General features: G+C 45.2%; 1 protein-coding gene across 2 annotated transcripts in view; it reads right to left on the reverse strand.

Annotated features, from left to right (window-relative positions):
• STOM (stomatin) overlaps window positions 1-15,354 on the reverse strand; it is a 33,868-nt gene that overhangs the window by 8,522 nt on the left and 9,992 nt on the right. Inside the window, exons 2-5 of one of the 2 annotated variants that reach the window (XM_002720468.6) lie at window positions 8,346-8,449; window positions 7,155-7,227; window positions 5,902-5,984; window positions 1,019-1,222 (exon numbers count right to left, since the gene is read on the reverse strand). In XM_002720468.6, coding sequence (XP_002720514.1) covers window positions 1,019-1,222; window positions 5,902-5,984; window positions 7,155-7,227; window positions 8,346-8,449 — 464 coding nt within the window. Of the gene's footprint in view, window positions 1-1,018; window positions 1,223-5,901; window positions 5,985-7,154; window positions 7,228-8,345; window positions 8,453-15,354 lie in introns of both variants that reach the window. The other variant, XM_017350067.4, reaches the window with a different exon arrangement.

Genomic DNA, 15,354 nt, shown 5'->3' on the forward strand with positions numbered 1-15,354 from the left:
GAAGAGTGAAAGCAAGCGAAAACTGGTCAGCCCGGCTGCCTACAGACGGCCACAGTGGCTGTATTCATTGGCGTCTGGAGCGGAGAAGCTGCTAGAAATCGTTCTCCTGCTGTGGAAGGAATGCCCAAGTAGGGCTGGGTCACCCGGGAGCTGATCCTGATTCTGCGACAAATAAACTGGTGCGGAGCTGGCAGACTTCTAAAAGGACTGCACATTGCTGATTTGCAGCCTCGGTTGCAACTATTTAACCCTGTGATTGAAGGTCAAAAGCAGCCAAGGTCAACAGACAAATGAATGGCTATATTCCAATAAACCTTTACTCACAAAAACAGGTGGTCAGCCTGTAGGCTGTAACGGGCTGGCCCCTGGGCCAGTATGACCCCATGCAAGCCATACTACTTACATATAATATACATAGTAGTACATATGTAATTATCCATATTATAGTTACATATGATGTACATCTTAATCCCTTTACAATGACAGGAATGAAACCATACTATCTCTTTCATATGGTTATGAATATCAAATAAGATTCTCTGACCTACAATGAAGTCTATACAAATAATAAGAATACATATCTATAGCGCTTTATCTTTTCTGAACAAGCCAAGCTTACTTCAACTTCTATTACTCAAGCTAGGTTAGAAGGCCGAATAATCACCAGGAAATTCTTGGGACTGACACATTTCACAAAGTTTTAACAACAGCTGTTTTATCTTGCAGGACAGCCTTTCAACTATTATAGTAAACAAACAGGTTAATACTCACCGTGGAAAAGAAAATACACCCTAGAGGGAATTAAAACAACAACACATGTATCTGAGTGTTGTTAAGTCCAGGAGCTGTTAGTGTGAAAAAACGTCCCCTCCCATCCAGTCTGGAAAACCTTATCACAAAGTTAAAAAAAAAAAAAAAGCCAGAGAACGCCCGACTTGGATGAATAAAAGGTTCTCAGCCAACGACTCTCTGCATCCCTCTTCCACCTCTGCGGGGCAGTGGCCGGCGCATCGCTTACCTGCATGTTGTGTGCAATCTCTTCTCTGTCCGAGAGGATCTGGGAAAGGTTCTTGGTGCCCAGCACGTTCCTCAGAGTAGTTTGTGCCAAAAGCCGGGTGGCTGAGTCGGCGTTGGTGATGTTTGCCACGGCCAGGGTTGCATTCTGCACACGGTAGTAGACCACGCCATCCACGCTCACAGTCACCGAATCCTTAGTGAGGATCTACACAACAGAGCAAGCAGCGTTACATCTATCAACCAACCAGTTCTTTAATACAGCTGTAAGGAATGCTATTCCATAGGACATCTTATCGCACTGGCTGATTTTCTTTAGTGAGACATCAGAGAGTTTGATCTTTAAAAACTTAACCAAATCCATTAGTTTCTTACTCAAGTCCACTCAACGAGCCAACAAATACTGAGACGTCACTCAATAGCCATGCTATACCCTGTACTTGGCTGGTGCCATGGCTCACTAGGCTAATCCTCCGCCTTGCGGCGCCGGCACACCGGGTTCTAGTCCCGGTCGGGGCGCCGGATTCTGTCCTGGCTGCCCCTCTTCCAGGCCAGCTCTCTGCTGTGGCCAGGGAGTGCAGTGGAGGATGGCCCAAGTGCTTGGGCCCTGCACCCCATGGGAGACCAGGATAAGTACTTGGCTCCTGCCATCGGATCAGCGCGGTGCACCGGCTGCAGCGCACCGGCCATGGCGGCCATTGGAGGGTGAACCAACAGCAAAAGGAAGACCTTTCTCTCTGTCTCTCTCTCTCACTGTCCACTCTGCGCCTGTTAAAAAAATAAAAAATAATAAAAAAATAATAAAAAAATATACCCGGTACCAGGGATAAAAGTATGAAATGTTGATTTCTACTTTCCAAGAGGTTGGAGGATCAAGGAGGCTCTCAGGCACTGGAGGTGGGCAGCTTTGGGTAGCAAGGGCGATACCTTCACCAACTCTTGAAGAAAAGAACAGTTTTCCAGGGTGGAGTGGAACAGTGTTCTAGACAGAGAGAATGGTGTACGAAAAAACACAGAAGCGCCTGGAGAGATCCTAGGCTTGCTGAACTAGAAGTAGTGCAGTATTACTGGAGCAAAAGTGCAGACGGCAATGCCAGGGTAAGAACACACGTGCAGAATGCCACATAAAAGAGCTTCACATGACATACTTTTTTTTCATCTTAACCGTTATCTGAGTGAGAGGCTCCAGGAAAACAGTGATGCAACGTTTACCCTGTCTAGGGTTCCGCCTCCTCATTTGTGAAGTGGAGATTGTTAACGGTTCTGTATCACAAAATTGTTGCTAGAGTGAATGAGCTGGTGCACTGAAGTGCTTAGGATAGTGCTGACACACGATGAGAGCCATCTTTATCTTTTTTTTATTCATTTTAAATAATGGTGTTAACTTAATGACAGTTTGACTTATGGTTTTTCCACTTTATGATAGTGTGACAGTGATATGCATTCAGCAGAAACGTGACTTTGAATTCTAGATTTTGATCTTTTCCTGGGCTAGTGATGTGGGGTCTGATACTCTTAATGCGGAGTGGCAGCAACGAACTATAGCTCCTAGGCAACCCCACGATCAACCACGAAGGAAGCAACCTGTACCCGTAGGGTATGTGCTGCTAAGCTTCAGTGACTGGTAGGCTAGGTGGATCAAGTGCATTTTCAAGTTATGATACTTTCTGCTTAGGTTGGTTATTGGGACATGACCCCATTGTAAGTCAAGGAGCACCAACACACAGAGATGTTTTAGGACGTCAATCTTAATTACAGTCATCCATGGTTAAATGCTTCAATGGCTTCTTGCCACTTTCAAGACAAAATCCTTTGACATCTGGCCTCTGCGATACCTCTCTGGACTTCGTCTTCCCACTCCCTCCTGCACACGCTGTACACCAGGCCACATGTGGGTCCCTGCACGCCCCATGTTTGTGTCCCTAGGCCTTGATACAGGAACTGTCTCTCACATCAGCACGGCCCATTCCTAATCATCATTCTCTGTGTGGCTTCCTTGACTCGCTGGGCAGAGTTAAGCGCTCTTCCTTTGCATGGCCACTGCCTTATGATAGTGCCTAACTTCTCCAGTGACTGTGCGTTTCTCAAGGGCCCGTCTGCAGCAGTGGCAGAGTGCTTGATAGTCAAGAAATGAGGGATGGATTAAAACATGGTCCTAAGGATTGACAAGTACAGGAGTGACAGACAGGACCCGAACAGTAGTTCCAGCTCTACCCACACCTCCCTGGCCCTCCTCTAACAGAGCACTTGAACCATCTGACCTAGAAATTCCTCATTTGGGAGATGGGGCTTATAATATTACTCAATTCTCCTCCAGTATCCCTGGAGATTAAACAGGTAGGTGTTTGTGTTTGAAACCCTTTTGAAAGTGCAAAGAGTTATATAAACAAAGGCAGCAACAATAATTGTTGTTACATAGTTGTTTGGCCCTGCCAGTTGTCAAAGCAGTAATCCTTTGAAAAATTAATCTACAAATACTTCTAGCTTAGAAGAGAAGTGGGGAGTATTTCAGAGAACTTCAAAAAGTTCATGGCTGAGAAATGGAATTACAAGTTTAGTTCACTTAAAAAATTTTGAAGTCCATAATTGTTTCAGTAGGGCGAGCACAATTTGATGTAGGCAGGCAGACAGGATAAAATCAATTAGACTTGTGAGCTGGAAGATCACACCCCTACCTGATCCCACCTGTATGCCCACCTGCCAATCAGACTACGTAACCTTTGGGAGTACATAAAAGGCCTGGACCACGGAGGGCCCTTCGCTTGTTGCCCTTGTTGACCTGTGGGCTCGTGGCCTTCGGATGCCTGCTCTCTGCTTTCCTGCCTGCATGCTTGCACATGGCTCGTGGCCTGCTCTCTGCCTTTGCTTTGCTGCCACGCTAAGCTACCTGTGGTTGCTCCTAACCATACACTTGTTCCTCGTGGCTCGCTCCTGGCCTGCTTTCCGCCTGGTATGGACCCAACTTAGCTTTAGACCTCTCTTTCTGCCCTAAATAAAGCTCTTACCCTCCTGTGTATTCCTCTCACTGAATACAAAGCTTAAAAACTTACCATGTTGCCTGGTCTATTTGAGCCAGGACTCAGAATTCTTCTTTGAATACATGGCAAGATCCCACAAGATTATTAATACTGAAAATTGCTAATAAGCTGGCTGATATCAAATCCATAGTTTTTTTTTAACAATACATTTCCATGAACTTTCTGAAGACCCCGTCATAAATATACAGCATGTTGCCACTGAGTGTGAAAATGAATTATTTCCCGTGATGTGTTGGAAGCCGTAGGTCATCTCCAGGCAAATTCTTGCCACAGTGAACTTTGCCACAGCTGCAGCTTCTTGCCTACTGCTTCCCATAGACAGTGTTTATCTCCTTTCACAGTAAGTTCACAGGGGGTGGGAAAAGGAACGCTCGCCAAGTTCCAGTGTGCTGCGAGCTCAGCAGTTTGCAGGCGAGGAGAGGAGAGCTGGAAGGCGATCCTGCCAGATGCCTGCAGCTCTCGGAGAGAAAAACCCCACCCCACCCCACCCCACCCCCACCCCCACCCCCACCCCCCTCCACCCCCCGCCCCGAGGTCCCAGCTGCCCCGCAGGCCCTCCTGCTCAGAGCCTGTCTTCCCTAAAAGGTGGAGAAACACGCGAGAACACAACGGGGCTCTCTGGCTGTTACTTGAAAGTAAAACACTGCTTAAAACTCTTCATGCCTGTGAATTATAAAGTCTGGCTTCACCTACTGCTTGAATCAGCACCAGCAAGGGAATTCCAAAGCTGGTGTTCGGATTTTGAGACAAAGAATGGCAACACGGCAAGGCTTCATCAGCATGCGGTTGCCGGGCCTTTGGCCAAGAAACTGGCAGTGTTCCTGCGTCCCTCTCTTCAGTGTGTGGTTAGGTTTTCTGTCTGCAGCACGCGCCCTAAGACACGGGCTCCAGGTGGCCCTTGCTTCTTCGAGGGCCTTGACAGAGTTAATGTAACGTATTTAGCTCAGCATTTTGGAAGAAGCACTGGACGGGGAATCTGAAAAGCCGAAGTTTAGTCCTGGTTCTGCCGCTGTCGTCTGGAGAAATTCCTTTGTGTGACCATCACCATACGCTTTCTTGGGATTCTGCTATGATTGTTCAACTATGGTAATAATTGTGAAGTGGTTTGGAAAAGCAGAAAACAGTCACGACTGTGAAATATTACATGCTGTATCTAAAAATGTCACACGAGTAGCTTCTGATTCTTCAGCTTCTAACCAATTTATCCAGAATAAGATCTTGTTGCAGAAACTAGGATTTTCTATCTGAAAGCCGTGGAGGAGAAATATGGTAGTAAGAATGAAGATGAAGACGACAGGGGTGCCAGTGTTGTAGGACATTAACATGACACTACGCTTTGGAACGCATGTTGAGAATCGTAACTCCAAAAAGTCCAAAATCCAAAGGCTCTGACATCCCAAATATTTTGAGCACCCACATGACACTCAAGAAGTTTCAGATTTTGAAGTGCTTACGTCTGTGTAAATATTCCAAAATCCAAAAAAGTCCAAAATCTGAACCACTTCTAGTCCCAAGCATTTTGGAAAAGGGACAATTCACCTATAATCATGGTAACAGACACCTAGATGGCACTTATGATTTCTTAGGCATAGTTCTTAGAGTTTTACCTATAACATGTCATTATCCCTCACAACAACAACAACAAGTGGGTTCTACCCTAACAACTTCTATTTTAGAGATTAGGAAACTGAGGCAGTGAGAAGACAGAGAACTTGCACAAGGTCACCAAGCTGGAAATGGTGGGCGCACACAGGATGCGGGGCCTCCGCTCGAACTGTACAGCTCGCTTCTCCCCAGACAGTGCGTCCACCCGCGACAGCTCCGTGATCACAGCCGAGGAAAACCTTACCTCCTGGGGCGGAATGTCGAATGAGACAGTTCTCATGTCCACTTTGATGAAGCTGTCGGTGCATGGCAGAATGAAAAACAAACCTGCAGCCAAGAAACACAGAAGGTTGCAGAGAGCCATCATCACCCCCCCACCAGTTCACTCGTGCCTTCAACGCTAGCAGGATCTGCTGGGAGTCACCAGTTCATCTCTGAGTGAGCCAGAAGCCACGAACGTTACCCTTGAGCTGTTTTGCTGTCCTCATCTCTAACTGCCCCCGCTAAGGCCAGCAGGGTTCATTTCCCTCCTCTACCGTGACTGTCATCCTGTTTTGTTTTTTTTTTTTTCACTTGGACTACTGCAATTTCTTCCCAATCCATCTTTCTACTTCTTGTAGGTTCTTTCCTATGACGCATTTCCTAAGCTGTACGCAGAACCTTCTTCCCTAAAATACAAACCTGCCCCACCCATGGTCCTGCCTGGCCTGCATCGGCTCACCTCTTCAAATGCTTTCCCGCCCTTCCCACTCTGCACTCTGGCCTGTCTCAGCCACTCGCAGGTCCTTGAATCTGCAATACTCTGCAACGCGGGTTCCTCTTTCTGTTGCGGACACCGCCCTCAGGCTAGCACCTCTTCGTGACTCAAGACGCTACAAGACGGCACTTCTAGAGAGCCTGTCCCACTCTTCTCTGGATTTCTCTCTCCTCACAGCAATCTGTATTTGATCACAAGACGCATCTCATGGGACTAGGAGCTGTTTCCTTGTTAGTGTCCCACCACCAGTTAGCAAGGACCTTGAGGTTACAGGCTGTGCTGTAGTCTACCTGGACCTCCCAGGACCTGGAACATAGTAGGAGCCAAATGAATGACTCAAAGCCCTTCTTTGGGAGCAATTCTCAGGCTCAGTTTCTATAGCTGTAGCTATTCCTGCCCTAAGATAATCTTATCAGCTCCAGTGGGAAGGGGAGGGGATGGGTGGGAAGGAAAGGCTGACGATACTAAAACTGGCTAGCGCTTCTACTGTTATGTGAAGGGTCTTCAAAAAGTTCATGGAAAGTACACATAATGAAAAAAAAACCTGCAGATTTCCAATTTTTTCCCACCAATATGAGCTTATCTTCTTATTCCATTTTTCCATGAACTATTTGAAATATCCCTATATAACTTCTGCTCCATGAACTCTTTTCTAAGTCAACAAAGAGGCCCTCAAAGGGAAATCACATCAATAACAAAAGAATTTTAGTCCCTGAACAACCCAGAATCCCAGAACTGACCAGGTCCTTTGGCTCCTCCTTGTAGAATGCGACCCAATCTAAAGATGATGGCTCGTTCATACTCATTTATAATCTAGAATAAGAACACAGAAGACACCTTTACACATACAGCTTAATACACATGAGAGGACCTCAAAAAGTTTGTGGAAAGTGAAACTAAAAGCTAAGTTTACTTTGGTGCAAAAATATTTTTTTAAAGATTTTATTTATTTGTTTGATAGGTAGAGCTACAGGCAGAGAGAGAGAGGGGGAGGGACAGAGAAAAAGGTCTTCCATCTGCTGGTTCGCTCCCCAAACGGCTGCAATGGTCTGAGCTGGGCCAATCTGAAGCCAGGAGCCAGGAGCTTCTTCTGGGTCTCCCACTGGGTGCAGGTGCCCAAGCCACTTGCACAGGCCATTTTCTACTACTTTCCCAGGCCATAAGCAGAGAGCTGGCTTGGAAGAGGAACAACTGGGACACGAACCAGCACCCATATGGGATGCTGGTACCGCAGGTGACGGCTTAGCCCACTACACCACAGCGCCAGCCCCGCAAAAGTATTTTGACCCATATGTAGGAGGGATCTTCAAAAAGCTAATAAAAAAAATACACATTGTTGGGGCTGGAGCTGTGGCACAGTGGGTTAAAGCCCCAGTCTGCAGCACCAGCATCCCATATGGGCACCAGTTTGAGTCCTGGCTGTTCCACTTCCAATCCAACTCTCTACTATGGCCTGGGAAAGCAGTAGAAGACGGCCCAAGTGCTAGGGCCCCTGCACCCGTGTGGGAGACTGGAGGAATCTCCTGGCTCTTGGCTTCAGAGCAGCACAGCTCCGACTGTTGCAGCCATCTGGAGAGTGAACCAGCAGATGGAAGACCTCTCTCTCCCTCTCTCTCTCTCTGCTTCTGTCTCTCTGTAACTCTGCCTTTCAAATAAATAAAATAATTCTTTAAAAAAATGTACATTGTGGAAAAACTTGGCAGTGGAAGATGGCCCTAGTGCTTAGAAGATCTATCTTCCTTCCTTCCTTCCTTCCTTCCTTCCTTCCAAGTAAGCAAATAAATGAATGCACTACAGAGTGTGGTACTGGAGCAAATACATGAATCGTAAAAAGAATTAAAGCCGGTATGGTCTATTTGTCTTGCACACACAAAGCAGGTTTATGTAGGTTGGAGCTGAGTCTTTCCAGACGTGAGTGAAATATTCTTTACCTTTATACACATCCATATCGATATTGGGAAAGTTATAAGTGTGAATAAGAATGAGGCAGCCACCAAAATCCATCCACAGGGTCCAAGGCCCTTACTGGGGCTATCTGCTGAAGACAAAAGCATACGTTGCTGTTAGCATGATCATCACCATCTCCACCCCTATTCACTGAACACCTATGTGCTTTCCAGTACTATTTCTCCTAACCAACTTAACATAAGTATTTCTCCACAACATTAATTACTTCATCTGGCAAACATTTATTAAGCACCTACTGTTTATGATGACTTGTACTTTGTATTGAAGTAATAGAAATGAATAAGACTCAAATCTAGCTTTCAAGAAGGTTAAAGTTTGAGTTATTTATGTGTTTGAAAAGAAAAGAGATATAGAGGAGAGAGGGGAGAGGGGAGAGGGGGGAGAGAGAGAGAGAGAAAATCTTTCATCTGTTGGTTCACTCCCCCAAATGGCCACTACAGCCAGGGTTGGGCCACACTCAAGCCAGGAGCCAGGAACTCCATCCTGAACGTGAACATGAACATGTGTGACAGGGCCCCAAGCACTTGGGCCATTTTCTGCCGCCTTCCCAGGCACTTTAGTTGTGGAACCAGCACTCTGATATGGAATGGCAGCATCACAAGCCGTCGCTTACCCAGCTGTGCCACGATAATCACCCACAAGAAGGTTGACATTTAGTGGGGAAGGTAGACAAACAGATAACTATAATACTACCTGCTAAGCAGGGAGGCAGGGCATTTGTTCAGGACATTTTGAAAACACAGAATAGGGTAATTCACACATTTTCCACACTGGGATGGAGGTACAGGTGGAGTGGAGTAGGTGATTGTGGTTGGGGGTGGTTCCAGGGAGAGGGCTACTTGGAGGATGTAATAAACACGAATGAAAGGAAGGGGAAGGACGGAAAAGGACATTTTAGCTGAGAGTACAGCATGATTACAGGCGAAAACCATAGGATATACGAGTGTAAAGTCATTTAGTCCCTTTTTAAAAATGATGCTTGTAAAATATTCCACTGGGTTTACGCACCTCCATCTATCATTCCTTTCTTGATTATTTGGTTGTTTCTATTTCTTACTATTGTAAACACTGCTTAAATGACTATATTTGCACACAGTTTTACTCTCATGTTTCTGATTCTCTTTTTGTAGTATGAAATAGCCTTTCTATCTGATTTCAAAGGTAATATATGTCCCACTCCAAAAAAGTTCAGAAAAGTATAAAAAGAGGGAAAATTACCCTAAATCTACAGAGTAAATATTTTGGTAAACATTTCCCTTACTATACATTGTTTTTAAAAACTAAAAAATTAAATTGGTAATCTGCTTTTAAAATTATTTATTTACTTATTTATTTGAAAGACAAAGAGATACAGAGAGGTATCCCCTTCTTTGGTTCAGTCCCCAGATGCCCACAACAGCTGAGGCCAGGCCAGGCCAGGCTGGTGCCAGGAGCCAGGAACTCAATCCAAGCTCCCCATGTGGACGGCAGTAAACCATCGGAGCCTGCTGCCTCTCGGGCGCTCCGGGTGCACTCAGCAGACAGCAGAGTTTCAGAGAGCAGCCAGGACTGGAGGACGTGGGCATCCCAAGCAGATCTTACTTCCCATCCCAAATGCCCGCCCCTTTGTAACCTAATCTTCTCTCCTCTCCTCTAGTTCTTTCACTTCCCTTTTCAGCATTTGCAGCTAAGCATTTGTGCTTTTCCTGTTTTCCTTTTTAATTTTTTTGTCAAATTTACACTTGCATGATGTTTAAAAAGTCAAACCATTCTACAATATTATTTAAGAAAAACCAACCAACCAACCAACCAACTAGCAAGCCCAGCTCACCTCTCCCAATTTCTCCCCCTTAAAAAACAACTGCCCTTTAGCATTTACCTCCACATTTCTAAACAACATGCTTGTCTGTTACTTCTTGTCTTCTCATCTTGATCTACTGGTTTCTACCATGGAAATGACAATGTTCTCTGAGCCCCGCCCCATCCCTGTACCACCTGCATACAATCATCCTCCCAATATAATTACACAATCCCAGTTAGATCAACAGCAAATTTTATACCATCATGAACGTGTAAATGCTGCCCAAAGCCAGGCCAGACACTGAAGTAGCGTCAGTTTTCCTTTCCTGTACAACTCGTCTTCTTCTGGCATTAGTGTTGTGTTCTCTCTTGGCTTGCTTTTCAGTGTACTTCTATCGATCCAACCTTAAACCCCTCAGAAATTGTCTAAGCCTCCTCCCAAAAGGATCCGGTGTTGCATCACATTCATCCCAGAGCCCTGTCGTCCTGTCCAGCACGCACAGCTGTCAGTCTGTGACCGCCTTTCACCATCATCCTGGGAACACCTGTCTTCCCCAGGGTGATGTTTCCTATTTTCTGTACCCAGTGTCTTCCTCATCTTTAGTTTGTCCTTCCTTTCTCTGGAGGACATAGGGACCGAGAAGACCAAGGGATTCCATGGATTCATATCAACCACAGAAGGCTTCTGCTCTATTTATTTTCTAGAGGGAATTTGGCAAGAGGGGAAGCGTTACGCCACGCATGTGTTCCTGCTCCGAAGAAAGGGCACAAGGGCTGTGAAAGAAGACTTGGACAAATGCGAGGCCAAGAAATAAGCAGAGAGTTCAGGCAGGGAGCATGGGAGAAAAGAAACCCATGTCAGCACCCAGGTCACGTGCTTGGAAACACAGGGTAGAAAGCCAGAAATGCAGGGAGTGCTCTGGAGATGCAAGTGTCTCACTTCGCAGTTTTCTGCTCCTGTGTCATGCTGGGAGGTGGCTGTCCTCATGTGTTTGCAAAGAAAAGTGATGGAAGTTAATCCTGGCGGTTCTAAGCTTTAACCCTTGCAGTACAGGAATATTTACTGGAGAACTTTGAAAGCAGGGTGACAGTGCTGCTGTGGCAAAAGCTCTGTCAGATATCATCACAACTAACAACAGTACTAATGGCTGTTTCGGATGGTTTTCGATACCGTAGGCATTGTGTGAAATTACTTTCAACCATACCTCGTTCAATTGTTACAACAGCCCTGGAAGCTAAGTATTTTGAATTGAAGCAACTTAACTTTTCCAACGTCGTACAATGGAAGATCTAAAATTCAACTCTTGGTTACTTACTCCAAAACCCATGTTTTAAATCAACTCACTCTTTGACCCCTCACCTCTGAATTGAAAAATCCTCATTGAGGATGCTTTCACGTTCAGAGCCCTTTCTGAAGAAAGTGTCAAAACTAGGAAGGCATGGTAGGAGTTCTGAAAATGAAATCCGAGTTTCTTAGAGAGGAGCCCTCTGGATTCCTGCTGTGCCTATTTATAGGCCAGGCCAAGGTTTCCAGAGAGAAATGGATTCCAAACAAGGCCACAAATACCCATCTGACCGCATTTGGTGCTTTCTAAAATATTGTCCCAAGTCTCCCATATTCTAGTGCCCTGAATACAGTAGATTATAAACTCCCTGGGAGCAGGAATGTTTCTTATTCATTTTTATCTTCCCAATGCCTGGTACAGTGTTCTGTGGATATAAAATACTTCTTACCAAGCTTTCTAGCTAGATGCAATTTTCTCTGACTCTGCCTTCTTATAGCACTTTGAAAAAATCTTTAGGCACTTATATTGTACATAATACTTGAATTTCTTGTGCACTTATGTAACACTTTTTTTTTTTTTTTTTTTTGGACAGGCAGAGTGGACAGTGAGAGAGAGAGACAAAGAGAAAGGTCTTCCTTTTGCCGTTGGTTCACCCTCCAATGGCCGCCGCGGCCTGCGTGCTGCGGCCGGCACACCGCGCTGATCCGAAGCCAGGAGCCAGGTGCTTCTCCTGGTCTCCCATGGGGGTGCAGGGCCCAAGCACTTGGGCCATCCTCCACTGCACTCCCTGGCCACAGCAGAGAGCTGGCCTGGAAGAGGGGCAACCGGGACAGAATCCGGCGCCCCGACCGGGACTAGAACCTGGTGTGCCGGTGCCGCAAGGCGGAGGATTAGCCTATTGATCCACGGCACCGGCCATTATATAACTTATTTTTAAAAAGATTTATTTATTTGAAAGGCAAAGCATCAGACAGGGAGAGAGGAAGAGCGAGAGAGAAATCTCTATTTGCTCGTTTACCCCCCAAATGGTCACAATGGCTGGGGTTGGGCCAGGCCAAAGCCAGGAACCCACAAGTCCATCAGGGTCTCCCATATGGTGGTGGGGCCCTAAGTACTTGGGCCATCTTCTATTGCCATTAGCAAGAAGCTGGATCAGAAGCGGAGTCGATGGGACTCCAACTACTCTCTGATGTGGGATGCTGATGTCGGAAGCAGCCACTTAACCTGCTGTGTCACAACTTTGTGCTCTTGAATAAAATTTTATCCAATCAAAGCTAGAGCCTGAAAATGGATGTAAGCCTGTACATCTAAATTTATGCACTGAAATGCAAACTGGACTTATCTTAGGAAACAATGTAATTTTTTAAAGCAAAATCATCACCATAAAAATTAGAAATTACAGTTCAGGGGCGGGCATCATGGCATAGTGGGTAATGCTGCTGCCTAAGATGCCAGCAACCCATGTGGACACCAGCTCAAGTCCTGGCTGCTCCACTTCCCATCCAGCTCCCTGCTACTGTGCCTGGGAAAGCAGCGGAAGATGGCCTTTGTACTTGGGCCCCTGCCACCCACGTGGGAAACCAGAAGAAGCTACCGGCTCCTGGCTTCAGACTGGCCCAGCCCCAGCCATTGTGACTATCTGGGGAGTGAACCAGAGGATGGAAGATATCTCTATCTCTCCTACTCTCTCTGTAGACTTTGCCTTTCAAATAAAAACACTTTTTAAAAAAAGAGATTATAATTCAAAAAATTGAAAAAAGAAAAATTACACTTTCATTACTTCTAGTGATTAATTTTTTTGCTTTGCTATATGTCCTTTCAAACTCTTCTTTTAAAAGATTTATTTATTTATTTGAAAGGCAGGGTTACAGAGAGGCAGAGGCAGAGAGAGAGAGAGAGAGAGAGAGGTCTTCCATCTGCTGGTTCACTCCCCAGATGGCTGCAATGGCTGGATCTGTCGGTCTCCTATGTGAATGCAGGAGCCCAAGGACTTGGACCATCCTTACTGCTTTCCCAGGCCACAGCAGAGAGCTGGATTGGAAGAGGAGCAGCCAGGACTAGAACCGGCGCCCAAATGGGATGCCAGCACTGCAGGTGGTAGCTTTACCCGTTAAGCCACAGCATGGTCCCCTTTCAACCTTTTCTATTCTCCTTTTTTCAAAAGTGAAATAATGACACGCGCAATGATTTTTAAAAATTTATTTATTTGAGGGTGGAGAGAGAGAGTTCCTATTTGCTAGTTCACTCATTGCCTGCAGTGGCTGGGGATGGGCTGCGGCTGAAGCTGGGAGCTGGGATTGCAATCCAAGTCTTCCACATGGGAGGTAGAAACCCAATTACTGGAGCCATCACTGCCTCCACCCTGGGTCTGCACTGGCAGAAAGGTAGTCAGCAGCCATAACTGGGAACTGAACCCAGGTCCTGCAACGTGGGATGCAGCATGCTGACTGCTGGGCTACGTGCCTGTCCCTACATAAGGATTTTAAACCTACTTCCTTCCCTAAACTGTGAACATCTTTTTATGTCAGTACATATTTTTCTCATTACTAATGGTTGTATAATCCATTGTTTCATATGACGAATATTTAGGTTATGTCTAAACTCTTCAGTTAGAAATTTTGCTGAATTTACTTTTAGCAGTTTCCATATATCCCTATTTATTATGTAATTCAATTTTGCTGAAAAGATGAAATTGCATAATTCTTAAACCTCATTCTGTGGGTATCTGTTATTACTAGTAGTAACTATTATTTATTGAATACCTACTATATGTTAGCTACTGCTAGTTCCTTCTAAACATTATGTGTAATGATTACCAACACCTGTAAAGTAGATGTAAAAATTCTTCCTGGAGTCTCAAAGTAATAAAGCAAAAGACCCAATGGGAAAACAAAAGAAAATCAAACCAAACCATGAAACAAATAAAGCAAGACAGGCCATACAGTAATTTCTGTTGAAGCAGCGTTAGGAAAAGCAGTAAAACATTCTTCCCAAGATGATAACCCAGGTTAATGTCCAGCACACTGTCTGTTGGTACCAATCCCAGGTCATCTGATTTCCTTTAAAATCTATTGAACTTGGCAACAGTGGAAATCATGTGCAGTAATAAATCCCACTAACCATTGAGATTTAATTACTCTGACATTCAGAAGATATTGGATTTCCTGTTGAGAAAGGCCAGAAACATGTCTTACACAATACCTAAAAATATCATTCACAAGCGTTATTGCACACAAGAGGGAAAAGGTGAGCTTGAAGATGACTGAAATAACCCAAGTTGCCACACTGAGGACAACCTTCCTTCCTTCCCAGAGTGCAGGTGAAATACTTCATGTTGTAAACTGCTTGCAAGAACACAGTTGCCCGGGTGGGGAAAGGTTAAGATGGCTGGGAATCTAATCCCCTAAACACAGTCCATCTCGTTTCAAGAGCCCTTTTCGAAAGGATAAAGCAAAATAAAAGGACTACGCAATTTAAAAAAAGGTTCTCCTTACAGGCAGATGTTTTCAGGAAAGCAGTGTTCTGGTGGGACACCACCGTCTTTCATCAGAGATGCTGTGTCAAGAGTTGGCGACGGTTTCCTGCAAGAGCACTGGGTGCACAGTTCAGGCTATGCAGACCAGCATCTGTGGCAAGCACTCAACTCTCCCTGTAGCGCCAAGGCAGCCACAGACAATACACACAAATGAGCATGGCTGCATTCCAATAAAAATGTATGGACACCAAAGTACGAATTTCATGAAGTTTTCACACATAATCAAATATATCTTTTAGCTATTTAAAAACTTTTACAAATAGTAAAAGCTATTCATAGCTTGCAGCCCATACAAAAGCAGGCAGTCAGGCAGATTTGGTCCATGGGCAGTTACAACCCTTGTTCCTGTGCTGTGTCAAACAACTATTTACT

Source organism: Oryctolagus cuniculus, chromosome 1 (assembly GCF_051225735.1).
Source record: "Oryctolagus cuniculus isolate XC-2025 breed Fujian yellow rabbit chromosome 1, ASM5122573v1, whole genome shotgun sequence".
NCBI lineage: Eukaryota > Metazoa > Chordata > Mammalia > Lagomorpha > Leporidae > Oryctolagus > Oryctolagus cuniculus.